The sequence below is a fragment of the Saccostrea echinata genome, unplaced genomic scaffold (genome assembly GCF_033153115.1).
Source record: "Saccostrea echinata isolate AGI-Se365-2 ecotype Australia unplaced genomic scaffold, CSIRO_AGI_Sech_v1 ptg000023l, whole genome shotgun sequence".
Taxonomy (NCBI): domain Eukaryota; kingdom Metazoa; phylum Mollusca; class Bivalvia; order Ostreida; family Ostreidae; genus Saccostrea; species Saccostrea echinata.
In genome coordinates this window covers 14,129,829-14,147,472 of record NW_026889772.1, presented here as the reverse complement: position 1 = coordinate 14,147,472, position 17,644 = coordinate 14,129,829, and the positions used below count along the sequence as shown (strand labels likewise).

General features: G+C 31.8%; 1 protein-coding gene across 1 annotated transcript; it reads right to left on the bottom strand.

The window, feature by feature from the left end:
• Window positions 1-3,911: 3,911 nt before the first annotated feature.
• Window positions 3,912-7,756, bottom strand: LOC133191513 (uncharacterized). Its single transcript, XM_061327264.1, has 3 exons — window positions 7,696-7,756; window positions 5,191-5,365; window positions 3,912-4,065 (listed from the first exon to the last, which is right to left on the bottom strand). The coding sequence occupies exons 1-3, from the start codon at window positions 7,754-7,756 to the stop codon at window positions 3,912-3,914; spliced, it is 390 nt and encodes a 129-aa protein (XP_061183248.1).
• Between the last annotated feature and the right edge of the window lie 9,888 nt (window positions 7,757-17,644).

Sequence of the window (17,644 nt, the reverse complement as noted above, 5' to 3'; positions counted from 1 at the left end):
ATAACCATTTTTTTTATTTGAATTCCACAATGATATAATACAAACATAAACATATGAAATTAACACAATCTTTTCATTGTAGTATTCATTTTTGTGAGAGAGAGAGAGAGAGAGAGAGAGAGAGAGAGAGAGAGAGAGAGAGAGAGAGTTAAAAGAGAATGTGGATGACAGATAATTAGAGGAAGTAGCAAAACTAGTTTAAAGACAGGGTTTATTCATGTTAGTCTGAAAGTATGGAGTGCCATTTTTGCCAGGAGGTGTTAAACTCATTTATTTTATTGCATTCTCTGGCTGTATATTTCAATGACTTATAAATAATTTTGAATTCATTCAGAAAACCATGGATAGAGAGGCTGAGGTTTTGACAACGAACTCTGTAGATATATTGCTTCATTGACAAAAGCAGCATATTTAAAGATTTTGATGATATTGTATTACTTGTATCTCCAAATATAAAAGTTTTACCATCTAGATTTAATAAAATGTCTTTTTGGTGACAGTGTCTACCAAAACCATCTAGAAATTGTTGTACAACTGGACATTGCCAAATTAAATGATATATTGTTTCTTCCTCTACTTCACAAAATGTACATAGGTTAGAGTCTATTTTACCTATTTTAAACATTAGAGTATTGGTTGACTAATAAATAAAAAACAACTATTGTGAATTGATAAGCATTGATATCTCTAAATGTCGACGTGAACAATTTTATTCTTCCCATGTAGAACATTTGACTATTTTCTGATTTATAAGAATTAAAAAATAAAGATCGGCTAAAACTGGACGCGAGGATGATCTTATTAAAGCAGAAGTAAATGCTATTGCACTTAATAGAAAAAAGGATTTCTGGATAAGAGAGTAACATATCCTTGATTAAGGATATTAAATCAAATGTCATAATGTCATAATCAAAAAGTAATATCCCCTGTAACATATTTCTTTGTAAAAGTAATGGACATATATTTTGTACCTGTAGATAGTATGCACTGTGATTTTTCATGATTTGCAAAACATTGTCTTGTAGGATGCAGATTGACACTACTGTATATAGTTAAATTTGTTGCATGTTTATTATTTTATTATATTGTGTATGAAAAAAAATTGTTTTTTCATAACACACTCAAATTGCTCGTCGGTCATTCTGGCACATTAGTGTTTGTTTAACATTAAATGGAAAAAAATAAGACCTAGATGCTTTCATAAGACAGTAATATCCGCACTAAGGTGTTTGCCTCTAAATGCACACTCCTTCATATTTGGGTAAAAAAGGAAAAAGCCAAAATAATTTTACACAGTACATGTATTTGTTAAATCGAGCATAAAATGCTCAGGTGAATATGTGACCCATGAGCCTCTCATGTAGGTATTTCATATACTTAATTCATTACCAGTCTGAAATTACAGAATTTGATTAATGATGTAAATTATGTTTTGAAAAAAGGGGGATATAAATTTTTGGCTCTTTAAATTTATTTTCTAAACAACAAATAATATTATTTAAGTGCAAAGCATTTTTGATGAACTTAATAAAAATTAGATGCCAACTTTCAGAATTGATCAAATTGTGCAAATTAAACTTATTTGGATAGGCAAAAACCCTCTTGAAAACCCACACCCAATTAATTTGTCAAAACCACCCCCTTTTCCACAATTTGCCCGTTTTTGGAAATAAATTGCAAAGTTATGTTAAAACATCGTTTGTAATGATAATATAAAAGTACATGTATGTGTACACCTTTTCGAAAATTTCTAAACCCGCGCCACAAATTGGACTTGCGTCAATTTACTAGTACTAGTTTTACCATCATCATTATTGGATTGCACATGGTGAACACATCATTACATGTATATCAGTAGGAATTAATTCATTGTGTGTTTAACTGGATTATATTTCATGAAGCTGACAGCCTATAACAGTCGGTAAGTACAAGTTTAGGTATAGATTGGGGTAAAAATAATCTGAAATGCAAATGGTTAGATTATAGTTTAAAAAGGATCAAAGATCATCGGATGCCACAATAGACGAATTTCACATTCTGAAGAGTTATCTCCCGTTGTCGACGTAACGCTCATTTTTCTCACTTTAGCCTGTAAATATTTCCAAACTTCAAATGCTATCGGGTAATTTTGATCCGTTCCTACATTTTTAGAGTATGGGGCAACATGAAAAACATAATGAACATATTCATATAAATTTCATTTCTAAGAGTTGGTAACGTTATAGAGGGTAAACAGTGCCTTACGCCGGTTGACCCCAGATTGACCCCGCAAAGGGAAATAACTTTTGTAATTGTAAAAGTCGTCGTCTGGCGGGTCTAGATCTGCATTCCCATTCCCTTGATATTGAAACAATCTGAATCAGACAGCTTTAAATAAAATTTGAAACCTCGAAGCCGTCTTTGTATTATGACAGTTTAAATGGTAGAAGCGGACATGAACCCCCACCCCCGACCTCCCTGTCCCTGAAATAACAAATGATCATGTAACTCAAAAATAATTGAAAACTTTTTCCATTTGACTATGAATAGTTTTGTTTCTTGTGTTATTATGTATCTAATGGTATTCAAAAGTGCATCAATGATATGTTTGCCTGAATTTCAATTTTAAAGAAACTATTCAAGACATTCTTATCTAAGTTCATACACTAATACAAATTTTTGTGTTGCATTACTAATATACACTCGGCGGGGCATTCATATCCTATGGACATATTTCTAGTTTAATTGATCAACTTTTCAGAATTTTATACTGTGTCTTTCATACTGCAGCTAGAATGACATCTTACTTAGATAAGTGAAAAAAATAAGTTTACAGTCGTGGCTTTGATGTACATCTTATTACAAAAGGACACAGCCAGAATTTCTTTTTTAATGATTTGTTACAAATGTCATATGGAACACCTATATGAATGGAAATTCTGAAATCTTATTGCACATCTACAGGACAATACCAATCACTTTAGAAAATATATAAGCCTACTGGGTAAAATGTAAGAGGAATTCTTGGAACCAGGGTGCTTTTGTATTAAAAATGTCATTTTTCGACCCCCGTTTGACCCTCAGGGTGAAAATGAAAATTCCGAAACCTTATTGCACATCTACAGGACACCACCAATCATCTTTGAAAAGATGATTAGGCTACTTTGTAAAATGTAAGAGGATTTCTAGGAACAATGGGCCTTTTGCAGAAAAACGTCGTTTCTTGACCCCAGTTTAACCCCAAGGATGAAAATGAAAATTCCAAAACCTTATTGTACATCTACAGGACACCACCAATCATCTCCCAAAAGATAATTAGGCTACTGCGTAAAGTGTAAGATGAGTTCTGGGAACCAGGGGTCTTTTGCATAAAAAAACCGTCATTTTTCAACCCCCATTTGACCCCAAGGGTGAAAATGAAAATTCCGAAACCTTATTGCACATCTAATGGACCCTACCAACCATCTCCCAAAAAATGATTAGGCTACTGTGAAAAATGTAAGAGGAGTGTGAGGAAGAAGAAAGTGTGACAGACGGACGGACGGACATGAGTAACAACAGTATACCCGAACTTTTGTTAGAAAGTGCGGGTATAATCACATTATTAGCCACAGTGTGTTGAACTTCTTAATAGACCAATAGATTCAACGAATGTAAAGTCAATAGTATGATATCAACCCAATGTGAATGATGATTCATATATCAAAATACCTGCAACTAAGTGAAAACGAAGATATGCATATATTTGACATAGATTTAATACCATTATCTATATATATCATTGAAATTCCACAAAAGTTAGAGTTTATACGTGAAATTCACATAGATATTATTACATTCCTTTCCAGGTATATATTGACGCTTGTAATTTTTCTTCTGGATACCAAGAATAACAAAAGAGAACCACAGTATAGAACTAAAATAAGTTTATTTTAAGCTCTACAGCAACAAAAATTAGGACCACAGTATGTTGCATGGCATCCAGCGGATCCATATTTGTACATTGCCAAGCGTGCCTTTCCTATCTTTTTAGGGTGAAGGTACCGGGCATTATAGTAGAAGTGGAATGCGTTAAAACATGTAGGTCTGAAAAATATTGACATGCTGATAAATTCAAATATCAGAGGAAGAGTGAATATCTGTGTTACTGAATTTGTGTTTTATCCTTTTGACTTTTTGTCAATAAAATATATTCAATTTATTCATATTTTACTTTTGTTAAAAAATGAATTTCTCACTAGCATACAATGTTGTTTAGAAACATTTCTGAACATTGAGGCATATTTTCAAGGAATATCAATATATAAGCATTTGGTACCAAAGTGATAAAAATGTGACCTTATATTCTAGTTCAAGATATTTTACTATCTTAAGTATGAAATACGGCATCCCCGAATGAACTGGAGAAGAATCAGGCATTTCTAATTTACAACCAAAAATACGAATTCTGAAGAACGCCTTTGACTTTTTTACTTTAAGTTGACTAAAACTATGTGTGAGGGCGTAGCATTGCTTTGTGTTGTATCGTTCATAAGCCGTTAAAAACGCGGATACTTTTTTTCCCAAATGCCAACTCCTTACGCCGCGACTCTATAGCAAGTAAATTTAAAATTATGTTTCACTATTCCTAACTATATTCTAATTTTAATGGTGCAACTATAAGGAAAAACGAAAATTAAAAAAACATAATTTTGAATTAAGATAGAATTAAAATAAGAACATATGTAAAATTGTCAAAATAAAATGAGATTAAGAAATGAGAATCAAATTTGAAATTTTAACAAAAAAGTTGAATATAAACATTGAAGACGAATTGTGGCACTGATTCTTATTATCGAATCTCGACAATTTGGCTGTATAGAAACATGTAGAGAGATGACAGGTTAACTTACAACACATTCAAGTTTAATTCTCAAGTATCTCTCCCGGAAAAGCATAGTTTACGACATCAAAAGTACATAGATTCATAGTATAAACTCAAAGTCAGCACAGTTGTATGTTCGAAAATTACGTGCTAATATGTCGGAATTACCTGCTTAAATGTCTAGACTATGACACTGATACGATTGCATGTTCGGAATTACAAACTTACAAGCTTAAGTCTGGATTTTTAACACGATTACCCTCATACACATGTTTATAATGTAGTAAACACTTCATACTTATTTTTTTCTAAATATGATTTGACATGAGGAATAAAAAAGAAATTACTTTGTCGATCCCTGATTTCCATAGATTGCCCGCATACTTGCACCCGCCTCCTTACATACTGTGGCACAGGTCTTGGACCCTCCACACTGCTTTCGAATGACAGATACAAATCCTCCTGTAGGTATGGCAGCACAGGCGGCTTGCACGATATTATCAGGATCCTGGCCATACGATTCTGATAAAATATAAATATATGTATTTATTATTAATTTCAGATTCAGTTGATTTAATGTATACTATACTTTTCTCGGAGCACTGGTAAATAAGAAGACATATCAAAGAACAAATAATCAATTTTAAGTTTTCATTTAGAAAACTAGAAAACATTGAAGGTATTTGGCAACGCACTTTGAAAAAAAAAAATTCAAAGTGCGTTAAAATTTGGACAAAATCAACGCATTTCGAAATTTTTTTTCAAAGTACGTTAAGGGTGTGTATAAACATTTATTTTTTTTTTTTTACCGTGGAGACACTTAATGCACTTTGAAAAAAATATGTATAAAACAAAAATAGTAATAGACAGCATTATTTTGTTAAATTTCTTTTGAAAACCTGATGAATTGATTTACTTGCATTGAGAACGAGGAGAAGACAGATAGAAGGTCCCTCAGCCCAGAACTTTATCTTTCCTACCCAAATATATGTACTTTCATTACTGTTATGACATTTAACCCCCCCCCCCAAAAAAAAAAAAATAAATGAAATAAAATAAAAATTAAAAATAATAATAACTAAAGCAAAGCTCGTTGCCAAGCAAGGAGTGGGTCTTCCGATGGACGATGGATGTCGAATATGTTCAGAGTGTTTTCTGGCCCTTAAGATGCCATTTCCGGTGAAAAAAAGAAGCCAAAAAAAAAAAAAAACCCAAACAAAACAAAACAAAAAACAAAAAAAACTTAAGCTTCACTTACAAACCATTTTATACCTTTTCTAATGATTTCTAGCAAAAAATTTCCATTTCTCTCGACTATTTCTGATTTATACTGTAGTACTTTTTGGATTTCTTTCGATTACATGTAGTTCTTAAAGCCTTTCCTAAACATTCTTTAATTTAAAAAAAAATGTTTAATAAAAATCACTTCCTCTTCAACCCGAAGAGACAGATTCAAAACCAAAAATTTGTAATGCATAACTCAAAGGGAATTCTATCTTCCCTGTAAAAATTATGATTCCGTTTTGAGTCATTTGATAGAAAATTGACAAAATAGTTAAAAATATGAAAATCAGACAAGAAAAAAATGCAACAGGAAGTATTTTTAAATTCAAAACAAAAAAATCTTTAAAATAGGTTCGATACTTTATGAAAATTGTATATACTAAGAAAAGGGAATAATCATTAAGGGAAACAAAACATAAATAGTAAGATCTTCAGGAGGGAGTCGAAAGACCTTAATATTACATGTGTGAACAACAAAAGTGTGTCTCTTCAGTCTTCTCCCATACTTTGTCAAGGTCAAATTATTGAATTGGACTTCCTTTTGAGTAATTTCTTCATTATTTCTAAATACCTATTTCCCTTTTATAACATTTATGAGAACCTTTGGGAACAAGACAACCCCTAAAAATCTTTGAAACGTCTATATCACGAAGTGACACCATCACCGAAAAGTTATCCAACCATGCAGGTTCAAATAATTATTAATCATACCTAAAATTTGAAGAATATTAACCGTGCACATATTTTTTTCACAGTGCGTTAATATGGTCTTGTTAACGCACTTTGAAATGAAATATTTTATTTTCAAAGTGCATTAACTTGGTCCCAAATTTAACGCATTTTAAATTTTTTTTATCGTCATTATTAAATAGAGAGTCAGGCTTATAAAAAAAATAATAGACAACACTCTTGGGGTTCATTAAAATCAGAAAAACAAACAGTAAAGACCTTCTGTAAACTAAGCCGTTTACTAGATCATAAGTCTAAATGCTGGTATATTTTATTATTGTTTGTTTTGAAATTGAACAATAAGTAATTTCAAAAAAATAAATGTTATAGGTATAACTAATAAAAGTCATGTTCCATTAAATATACTTAATATTAAAAAAATGGCTTATTTTATGATTTTAAATCAGATCGATCTGAAGATAACCTGAAACAAAATCATTTGTTTCTACTTTGTTCAATTATTTTATGCATTTTTTATCATTCTAATTTACTATACATTTTTCCACAATTTTAAGGAAACTGTCGCTAATTTTTCCCAATTCAAAAAGAGTGGGAGGTAGTTTAAAAAAAGGAAGAAAAAAATCGCTGATTATGAAATGAATTGAACATTTACGTCTTTTGACAAACTCGTTTTGTTAATCTATATTCCTCCGCTCTGAAGTTTAAAAATAAAAAAATATGATACATGTTCTGAATGGATATGACATAAATATATTGATATTACGAGAGGTATTTGTAGGACAATTCTGGAATGAAATAACTTATTGATAATACGATTATTATATAGTGCAAAAATAGTTTGTGGTTTTTAGGTATATACGTAAATATTTGTCACAAACCCTTCATTTCCGAAGCGAAAACAGAGACAATGATCATCCAATGTAATATTACTGAAGACATTTTTCCTCTCTTAGTGAAAAATCACCAAAAAAAAAAAAAAAAAAAAAAATGATGATATACAACATTATATAGACACTTGTGTTTGTAGATCAATTAAAACACATGTTGCAGTATTGATTTATAATTTATATGAAGGTTTTCAAGATATCAATTACATACATGTAAAAGCACCTCATTAAAAAGATATCTATGATATAGAATTTAAAAATTCGATTTCATTAATAAATTTGCGGAACTTTGTAGTCATAATATCCTGTGTTGATTGAAATGGTGCATTTACCTATTCTTATGGGTTTTTTAAATATTCAATTCTACTGGAATTTCATTATGTAGAATTACAGAAGTCCTCCCTCTCCCCTTTCTCTGCAAAACATGTTTTTTTATTAAATGTTTTGTGTGCTACTTTCGAGAGTCTAGTGATAAACGCAGTATTAGTTCAACATGCCTAATGCATGTAATAAATGTTTTTTTTTTTTTTTTAATTTGAAAAAGATGAGCAATGATATTCATTATCTCTAGATCTCTAGAACCAATGTTTAATTTATGTTGGATATTTAAAATGTGGTTTTCCCCTGAACATCATTCTTATGTAGGGTTTATTTAGAATATACTCGGAGAGAAGTTTCAACTCAAGAAGATATTGCCTTCTGTCGATGCATTGAAATCCCACGGGGAGCTCAGGTGGAATGAGAGGGTTTCAGGGGTTTAGAACCACGATGATGTTAGTTTTATTAAATATAATAAATAAAATAAAAATAAAATTAAATATCCATATGGTAAAGTAACATTAGAACGACTTAAGCCTCCCCTTTACCTGTTCAAAAACAGGTTCAAATAAATGTTCAGTGGATCCGCAGCTGACTTCAGAATTTAACAGCTATACTATCTAGTAAACCGTTCCGCCATTCAATGCGTTTTTATTCTCTTGATAAAGATAGAATGGGTTGTGGTTATACAGGAATTATTTTTTTGTTTATACTTACAGTTGATTGAAATGGTAGGGAGGCAATCAGCATAAGAATTCAGATGAAAGGAGGAGGAGAAAACTATTATTTATAAGTAAAGGAATTCCAATGGTAATAGAATATATCAAAATCTCACCTCAACGATTTTTATGCATATGAGACTTTGTTTTGTATTGTAGTATTAAAAATCATTTTCACCATTAGACATTGGAGTGCTTTAGTTCGATTTATTCAGTTGATATTAATATGGTTATATTTCAAATATCCCTGATTTTGTCGTATCTTTAACACTGTTTATACATGTGTACATCTGTATATACATGTGACATTGTGTTATTCTGTCGTATTTTACAGTTCTAATAGTACGTTTTATATCTATTTTCTGCAAAGTATCTTGCAAATAAGTAACTCTGACCATATTTTACGCATAAAGGACATAAAGAAATGTCTTTTAATGTTATCATGTCATATGACTGAACCTTGAACTTAGGAAGTTATTTCTTACTGGCAAAATAAGAAGATAATAAACAGTGACCGTTCTCATAAGTCCATTTTAACAATACAAATTATGAGTAGAGCAAACATAGACCTCTGAAAACAGGGGTTGGATCAGGTGTCATGGAGGAATAAGCATCCCTTACCAACTGGTTCCATCCGCCGTGTGCTCTTTGTCATGGTCGGGTAAACTGACGATCAAATTTGCATGAAAAATGTCAGTCAACATTTGACCTACCGACAGATTTTATTTGCCAACAAAGTCATTGAATCGATTATGTTTGCCGAAGAAATCAGGTATCCATGTACTTCACGTTTTTTTTCTGTTATAAAGTTGGCTAAATGATCTCAAGACACAGAGTGAACATAAATCTCTGCATTTTATACATTCTTACACATTGGTTTTTGAAATGTTGTAAAATCGGCGTATTTTTAGACATTGACTGTGAATTTTGCATCAGTTGAATCTTAACTCTCTTGGCCGTTATAAATAGGCTCTGTGTATATTAATAGTTTCCTTTTATTGTATCTAACAAAGTTACTTAGTATATCCTGAACAAAATTTGAATCTAAGGTTAGACACACATTTATCTGATATCTGCATACAATATATGTGGGGAGCATAATAATGCAAACAATTTATCCTTTCAAAAGCCTGTGGCCCTTATTCAAGGGGGGGGGGTCTAATTCTTTTGATAGATTTTTTTAGTTATAAAACATTGAACAATGATTTTCAAAGCTTTTTCTCCTTCATTTTTAATACACAAATAAGGCCTCTCGTGTCACCTGAAAACCAAATTTCGAGGATGTGAATTTCAAAATTGAGAAGGATCATTATCATTCTTCATGCATGGTATCAAATGCTAGATCTGCATGATAAACTTTGTTTTAGAAATCCTGCGACTTCATTAAAATTTAAACCCTTGAAACTGAAATCAGAAATCGGACTTGAAAAGCATAAATGATAAAAATTCATTATTAATATTACGGATACATCATGCATGTAAAATGTTTGTGAATATTGCATTATACATGTATCTGTTAACACTGTAAACAGAAGCTATTTTCACTTCTAAGCACTGATAATCCGCTCTGTATACAGGGGCTGTATGCACTACACTTCTGATAAACTGCTTCATATACATCTGTTTCATATTTAGATATTTTACTAGAAAAAACGACTTTAATAGTAACCTGACAACAAAGCTATATGATAAAACGTGATGACTTCAATTTTTCAATTGCAACTTCCTTACTTATGTAGCAATATGCCTTTATCACCTGCTTAAGGGGTTTTTGTCTCCCAGTTGATTCGATGCATGCTCTACATATAAACAATTTCTAAAAAAAAATTATACTAATTGTTAGGCCATTATTTACCCACTGAATTGTGTACGAACATTTTTCCGTTTTTCCCGAGCATGACAAAGAGCACACGGCCGGTATGACCGGTTGACAGGGGATGCCCACTCCTCCATGGTACCTGATCTCACCTCTGATGGTTTTGGAGGTCTGTGTTTGCTCTGTTCCCCATTTGTATTGTTGAAATGGACTTTGAGCTTGAATACTGTTCGTTATCTCTATATATCATACAGAAAGTGTATTTACAACACCACTGATATTCCGCTTCATACAATCTTCAACATAATGAAATCCCAACTGCAATTACTTTTTTGCCTTTTCCTCGCTGGAAATACAGTTTCCAGTGATAGTGATTGTGTCAGCAAAGAGGAATTTAATGCATTAAAGCAAACTCTACTGAACCGATCAAGAAATCTGGAGATCGAGAACAAAGTTCAGTCGAAGAAAATAGCCAACCAGGAAAGAATTATATCTCATCTTAAAGAATCGCTTGTAAGAAACGAAGAAACATTGACCGAAGTAAGCAGGAAAGAAAAAAATTATGATAAATTCTAAACAAAAGAAATGAAAACTGCGAATTTATCTCAAAGGAACATATCCTCATCATGGAAGAGAATGGCACAACCGAGTGAGTTAAATTTTATATACAACTTAATTATATGCATGCAATTTTAGTAGTCTATCAAGCATTTCGATACCTAAAAAGTTAAATTCTATATGCTTGTTTATTTTAGAACTGCTAGTAGATACATATGTATGTTTCTTTTATCAATGGAAAGCCGCCTCTTTTTGAATTTGTTGATGTTAATTTTCGCAGTCTAGAGGCTGAACTCCTTCATAGACCTGTCAGTGCAAAGTCAAGGCAATATTTATTATCAAAGTAAAAGACTGATTTCAGTTTTTTTGGGAATCTTTTACAACCTACATAGTAGCAAAGTCAAAAGATTGGTTAATTGTTATTGCTAGTATTATGTTTTGTGTATGTACATCTTTATATTCAATATCACATGCACTGTTTTAACAATGTAGAGAAAAGATTAATTATAATTGTTAAATTCATTAAATTGGAAACAAAACACGAAATGAATATTGGCAAGGACCTGATAATTCTCTAAATTAATCCGTTGCACATCTTCACATGGGTGTTACAGTCATAAAACCACTTTTGACTGAAAAAAAAAAACAATTAATTGAAGAAAGCAAAAGAAAACCCGCAATGAGATATCACATTTACAGACATGATTGGGACTGTTGATTAAATTAATTTTTGCATTTATAAAACAGTCAGCACTTTATGGCAATAGTGTTGTGTTTGCATCAGATAGAACGTTCTATCATTAAAATGATATTGTCCCTCAGACCCGGTTTAACGATAGAATTCGTTCCGTGTATTGGCAATGTAGCAAAATGAACACGGGCGATAACTCGAACTCAGTGCATTTACTATGATCAATCCAGAGAGTTTCGAGTGTCAATGGCGTGTAAATTTTAAGCGAGAAAAAATGTTGAGAAAATGAGTTGAATTTTTGTTTATATGTATTATTTTTTAGGTAAAAGGCATAAACAAACTCAAAAAGGTTTGTTATGATTAATTTGGTAGTTATTTTCAGTGCAACTCTTTTTGTATACTTCAAAATCATTTCGGAGCGGATCCGCTCCGATTTGCTACATTGCAAGTATATGGGACATATTCTAACTGTGGTGAGGGTTTCTCCCGAGACACAGTTAGATTATTCTTACTATGTTTGCATGTACAATGAATGATCGGTAATCAAGATTTGATACACAGTGAAATTCAATCGCATACATGATATGACCAGTAGTTTTGGTATAGTATATGCAAAATACAACAATGTTATATAAATAATGAAAGAAGTTAAGATAACAAACAGCGATCGATCTATATCTACATTTCCAATGTCTTTGTCCGAGATAAAATTACAACTTGTAAAAATACTTTATTTCTACATAAATCTACTGGTTCATCGATAGGCGCGGTTAAAAAAAAATCACGTGCGGGGCGGGACAAATAGAGACAGAAGCGGGGCTATTAGCACGGGAATTTGCAGGAGCATGTAAATATAAGGAATAACTGTCAGATTTTTTGGATTCATGACGATGATCAATCGATTGGCTTGCGTGATAATTTTATGCATAAACGCCTTCGGCGTTTATGCAAATTATCACGCAAGCCACTCGATTGATCACATCATGAATCAAAAAAATAAGACAGTTATTCCTTAAATAAACAATACAAATCCGTAAAGAGGGCATAAAACACGACCCCTGGAAATTCCAGAGGTGGAATTAGGTGCCAAATATATAGGAGGAATAAGCATACCCTGTTAACTGGTCACACACGGCGTGAGCGCTATATGTAATTATCAGAATATTCCGTAGTAAAATTCAGTACAGAAACAAAGGCCTCACAATAATCATATGTTTCACAAGTTCTGAAAATTATATTGTCCTATTTATGTTTTGATTCCTTATTTTCTTGAATACTTTTGAGCAATTAATATGCTTAACGAGGTGATAAAAAGCACATATGTTGAGTATCTTATTTTAACATAATTAAAATAGACAGTAACAACAGTTCACCCCGATTTGAATCTTTTCAAAAAAATGAAAGTACAGTTTCTGGCCATAAGTTAATAACAATTTTTTTTCTCCACTATTTTTTTTATTGAAAAATGCATTTTTCGAAAATATTATTGCAGTGTTATTTGTTGTTCATTTTTTTATGACTAAAACATAATAAAAATGTAATATTCTTTTCAGTTTCTTCACATAATTTTAAAATAATTTTATCTGCAGGCATTGCAGTGATATCACATGTCAAATGCGAAATAAAATTTTAAGAATCTAATTTGTTATGAAATCATTGTAACTTGAGGCTAGAAATTTTTGTCTTGACGTTTCATGATTTATTCTCAATGCTTAGTATATCAATTGCTTAGCATTTTATGACAACTAAATTTGAGCAATTGTGCATGATTCAGTGAAAAAAGAATGGAAATTGGGCTAAAAATGACCTATAATTTTTTTTAGTAAAAATTGATTGGTTTTTCAATGAAATACTTAGTGTTAAAATGCAATTATGACTCACTTAAGGCCATATATTGTCTATTCGTTAATTAGAAACACATTCTGATGTTTACAAAAGATAAGGGTTTTTTTTTGTATCGTCAATAACATAAGGTGGTTTTGACAATGTTTTAAGTACATTTACTAACACAATCTTCAATAAGTTAATAAATGAAAGTATTGACTTACAAAACAATGTGTAAGAATTTATGTGCCTTTTGAATCACCTTTTTCCAAAGAAATTTTCAAATTATTCTGGTCAGTCATTGTATAATAGTCAATATAATTTTTTTATTTACATAGAAATAAGCAGAATACATGCGGTACCTGACGATCTCATTGCTTTTTATGCATATCTAACAACATCTGAAATAAACCCAGGAGCGCATCACATAGTTGTCTACGACCATGTTGTGACGAATTCCGGACAGGGCTACAATAAACATACCGGGTCCTTTACTGCCCCTGCGACTGGAATTTATGTTTTTTCTTGGAGTACCTTTGCTGATCCGCATCCCTATTTCCAATGGAGCTGACAATCAACAGTGCCAGAGCTGGCATAGTATTTGTTAAGGTGATACCACTTATAATGGAGTAACTGGTATGTTCAGCTACAACAAGGAGACGTTGTATTAGTGCGATCGGAACCTGGATACACTCCAACTGGCAATATTTACAGCGATCATAATGCAAAAACTTCATTTTGTGGGTGGTGCTTATCCTGCTTAGCTAATGCTATGTGCGCACGATAAGCTTATGCGAATTAAATTGCGTTCACACAACATGCAAACTTCTTTCTCCTCTCCTTGCACTCCTATTCCCTTCCTTTCTTAATTTTCTTCACCTTTTCCCCCCTTCTTTTTGTCTTGTATATTTGTTGGCTGTACATCACTTGAATATGTTTTTGTCATTTTCTGTATGTTGGAGAGGACAATCAAGTTGGAATAAGTTGTGTCCAATCCCACTGATTATGTATCAATAAAATATGTTCAATTCAAATTTTGTGGGTGGTGCCTATCCTGCTAAGCTAATGCTCTGTGTGCACGATAAGCTTATGCGGAATAAATTGCGTTCACACAACATGCAAGGTTAACTAATACACTTATTTCCATAGTGAGGCTATTATGTTTTCATTTTCAAATCACGTAACCTTATGCAGAGCAGATAATTACAAATAATTTTGTCAAAAGTGGTTGTGCACATTTTAAGCGATCAATTTAATTGTCCTTTGTTTTTCACTCAAAAATAGCATTAGTTCTTTTATTTGACAACCGATATGTGTTGGCTTGGGGTAAAAAGCTGAGTGAAGTGGAGTGGAGTCTTGTGGAGTCATGGAGTGGAGTCTGTATATAACATTACAGAAAGTTTGAGAACAAAACAATTTCTCTTGCATAAATCTCGCCCCTGCAATGTCATTTTGGATTTGTTTAACAAGAATGATACAAGGAACAAAAGAAATCAGTGCGACCAAAAACCTTTTGACCTTTAAATGTCAAGCAGAAATGGTTTTTAAAACAAAGACTTGGTAATACATTAACAACATCTAAACTAAGCTCAGATATATATATGACCCTGCTCGCCTATCCAAAACAGACAAACCTAGTAAAAGGTGTTGACAGCTTTATATAATATCAACAGATAGAGAGAAAACAACTGCACTGCGGAACTGATGACAATTGAATTATTTATTTATTTATTAATTATTTTTTTGGTTTAAATTTACTTTTAAAGTGCATTCAACCCTCTTTGTTGATATTTGAAGGTCACAATATTTTTCTGTATCTCATTCCTCTTGATTTGTTTATATTAACATACACATATACCCTTTTCTGGTTAAATTGTTGGAAATCTGCTACTATAATTGCGTAAGATTGTAAAAAAAATTCCAGAGCGAGCACTAAGGTTTATTCATATCGACTATACAAGCAGCTAAGACCTACTATTAGAAAAATCAAACCTTTTTTAAGTTTTAAAGGTTTTTATTTTTCTATTATTACACCCAGTGCTTTTTAATCTGATTTCTATGGTTTCATGTAGAGCTAAATTTTGTTATTTTTTATTTTATCATTTTGTAAAAGAAAAATTTTATATGCAAATTTTCTTTGTCCTTTTTAATCACTGGGTTTTTTTAAATATGAATTTTATTTTTTTACTGTGTGTGTTAATATATGTACACGTGTTTTGCATACTGGACTTTGTTATATAATTGTTTTCATGTAATATTTTAACGGTACATGTGATTGTTGGTTTAAGAGCTCAACAGAGCTCATGTTAATTGTTATTTCATGTAAAAAAATGACAAATTGAAATTAAAATTTACTTACTTACTTAAAAAGGAGCTATAGAACTTATATAGGTAAATACTGACACTTGTTTACTCTAAAAATGCACTTGCAAGCTGTACAGCCAACTCGTTCCAATATTCCCCAATATAAGTATATAAGATATTTTTTACTCAAACTTTAATACAAAAATAACAATACAATGCAACCACCTCTGATGATGTAAGAAGATGTTGTGCTTACTTGAGCCCTCTTCCCTACAAACTGTGGCACAAGTTTTTGTTAAACCATATACACTTTTCGAATATATAGTGGACACAAATCACACTCATTACTTTGAATGGACATATTGGAGATAACAAATTCAAGCAAGTGAGCATGTTTCTGAGCTTTGGTCTAATTATGCCCTTTATTTTACTACAGATAAATATATTTGAAAATATTCTTTTGTCCATGAATCATAATGGTCACATGTTACCATTCCACTTCTACACAGACCATATTTTAAAAAGAAGACTCCAAGTTTTAGCTCCAATCATGAAGAGAGAATGGAGCTCATTATACTGATAACTAAAAGTATATCATTGAGGGAGTTACCAAGATTTGAACTGGAATCTTGCTAACACCCTCAATGATATACTTTTTACCGATGCAAATTTCAGATATTCTTCTCTATTCAAAAAGTAAATTCTAGAGGATTGTGGATAACCGGGAATAAACTTTCGAAGCAGGGATTACCTCACTTGACTGACAAACAGCAAAACAGGGATTAGTCCATTCACATGGGATTATTTCCATCTAATAATCTCATTTTATATGGGGAAAAATCAGTAGAGGGATAATAAATTCTAATATTCAATAAAAGTCTAAGAAAATTAAACTAGATGCTGTCATGAGACACGTAATACCCGCACTGAGGTGTTTGCCTCTAAATGCATACTCCTTCATATCGGGCTTACCAAGGAAAAAGTCAAAATAATTCTATAATTTACACAGTACATGTATTCGTCAAATCGAGCATAAAATGCTCAGGTGGCCATGTGACCTATGAGCCTCTTATATGTATTTCCTTTACTTATTTCATTACCAGTCTGAAATAACAGAATTTAATTAATGATGTAAATTAGGTTTTGATAAAAGGGGGGATATAAACTTTTGGCAAATAATTGGAACTTTTAAATTTATTTTCTCAACAACAAATAATATTATTTTAGTACAAAGCGTTTTTGATGAATTTATCAAAATGTGCTAACTTTTGTTTAGTATTTGATTAGGTAAAAACCTCCTTGAAAAGCCATACCCAACCAATTTTGTCACCCCCCCCCCCAACACACATACACAAACAATTTGCCTGTTTTTGGAAATAGGTCTAGATGGCAAAGTTATGTTAAAACATCATTTGTTATGATAATTTAAAATTTGTTCTTGTACTGTACATATATGTGAATACCTTTTTGAAAATTTCTACATCGCATTGGGTATGCGTCACCCTACTAGTACTAGTTTTACCATTATCATTGTTAGATTGCACATGGTGCAGTGTATTACATGTATATCAGTAGAAATTAATTTATTTTGTGTTTTAATTGGATTATATTTCATAAAGTTGACATGACCTATGACAGTCGGTAAGTACAAGTTTAAGTATAGATTCGGGTAAAATAAACCGAAATGCAGGTTAGGTTAAAGTTTAAAAA

Excerpts from the sequence above, each read along its gene's own strand:
- LOC133191513 (XM_061327264.1), bottom strand. The coding sequence starts at position 7,756 with ATGTCTTCAGTAATATTACATTGGATGATCATTGTCTCTGTTTTCGCT. Across the intron at positions 5,366-7,695 it reads TTTCGCTTCGGAAATGAAGG|AATCGTATGGCCAGGATCCT; the intron begins GTTTGTGACAAA and ends ATATTTTATCAG. Across the intron at positions 4,066-5,190 it reads GGAAATCAGGGATCGACAAA|ACCTACATGTTTTAACGCAT; the intron begins GTAATTTCTTTT and ends AATATTTTTCAG.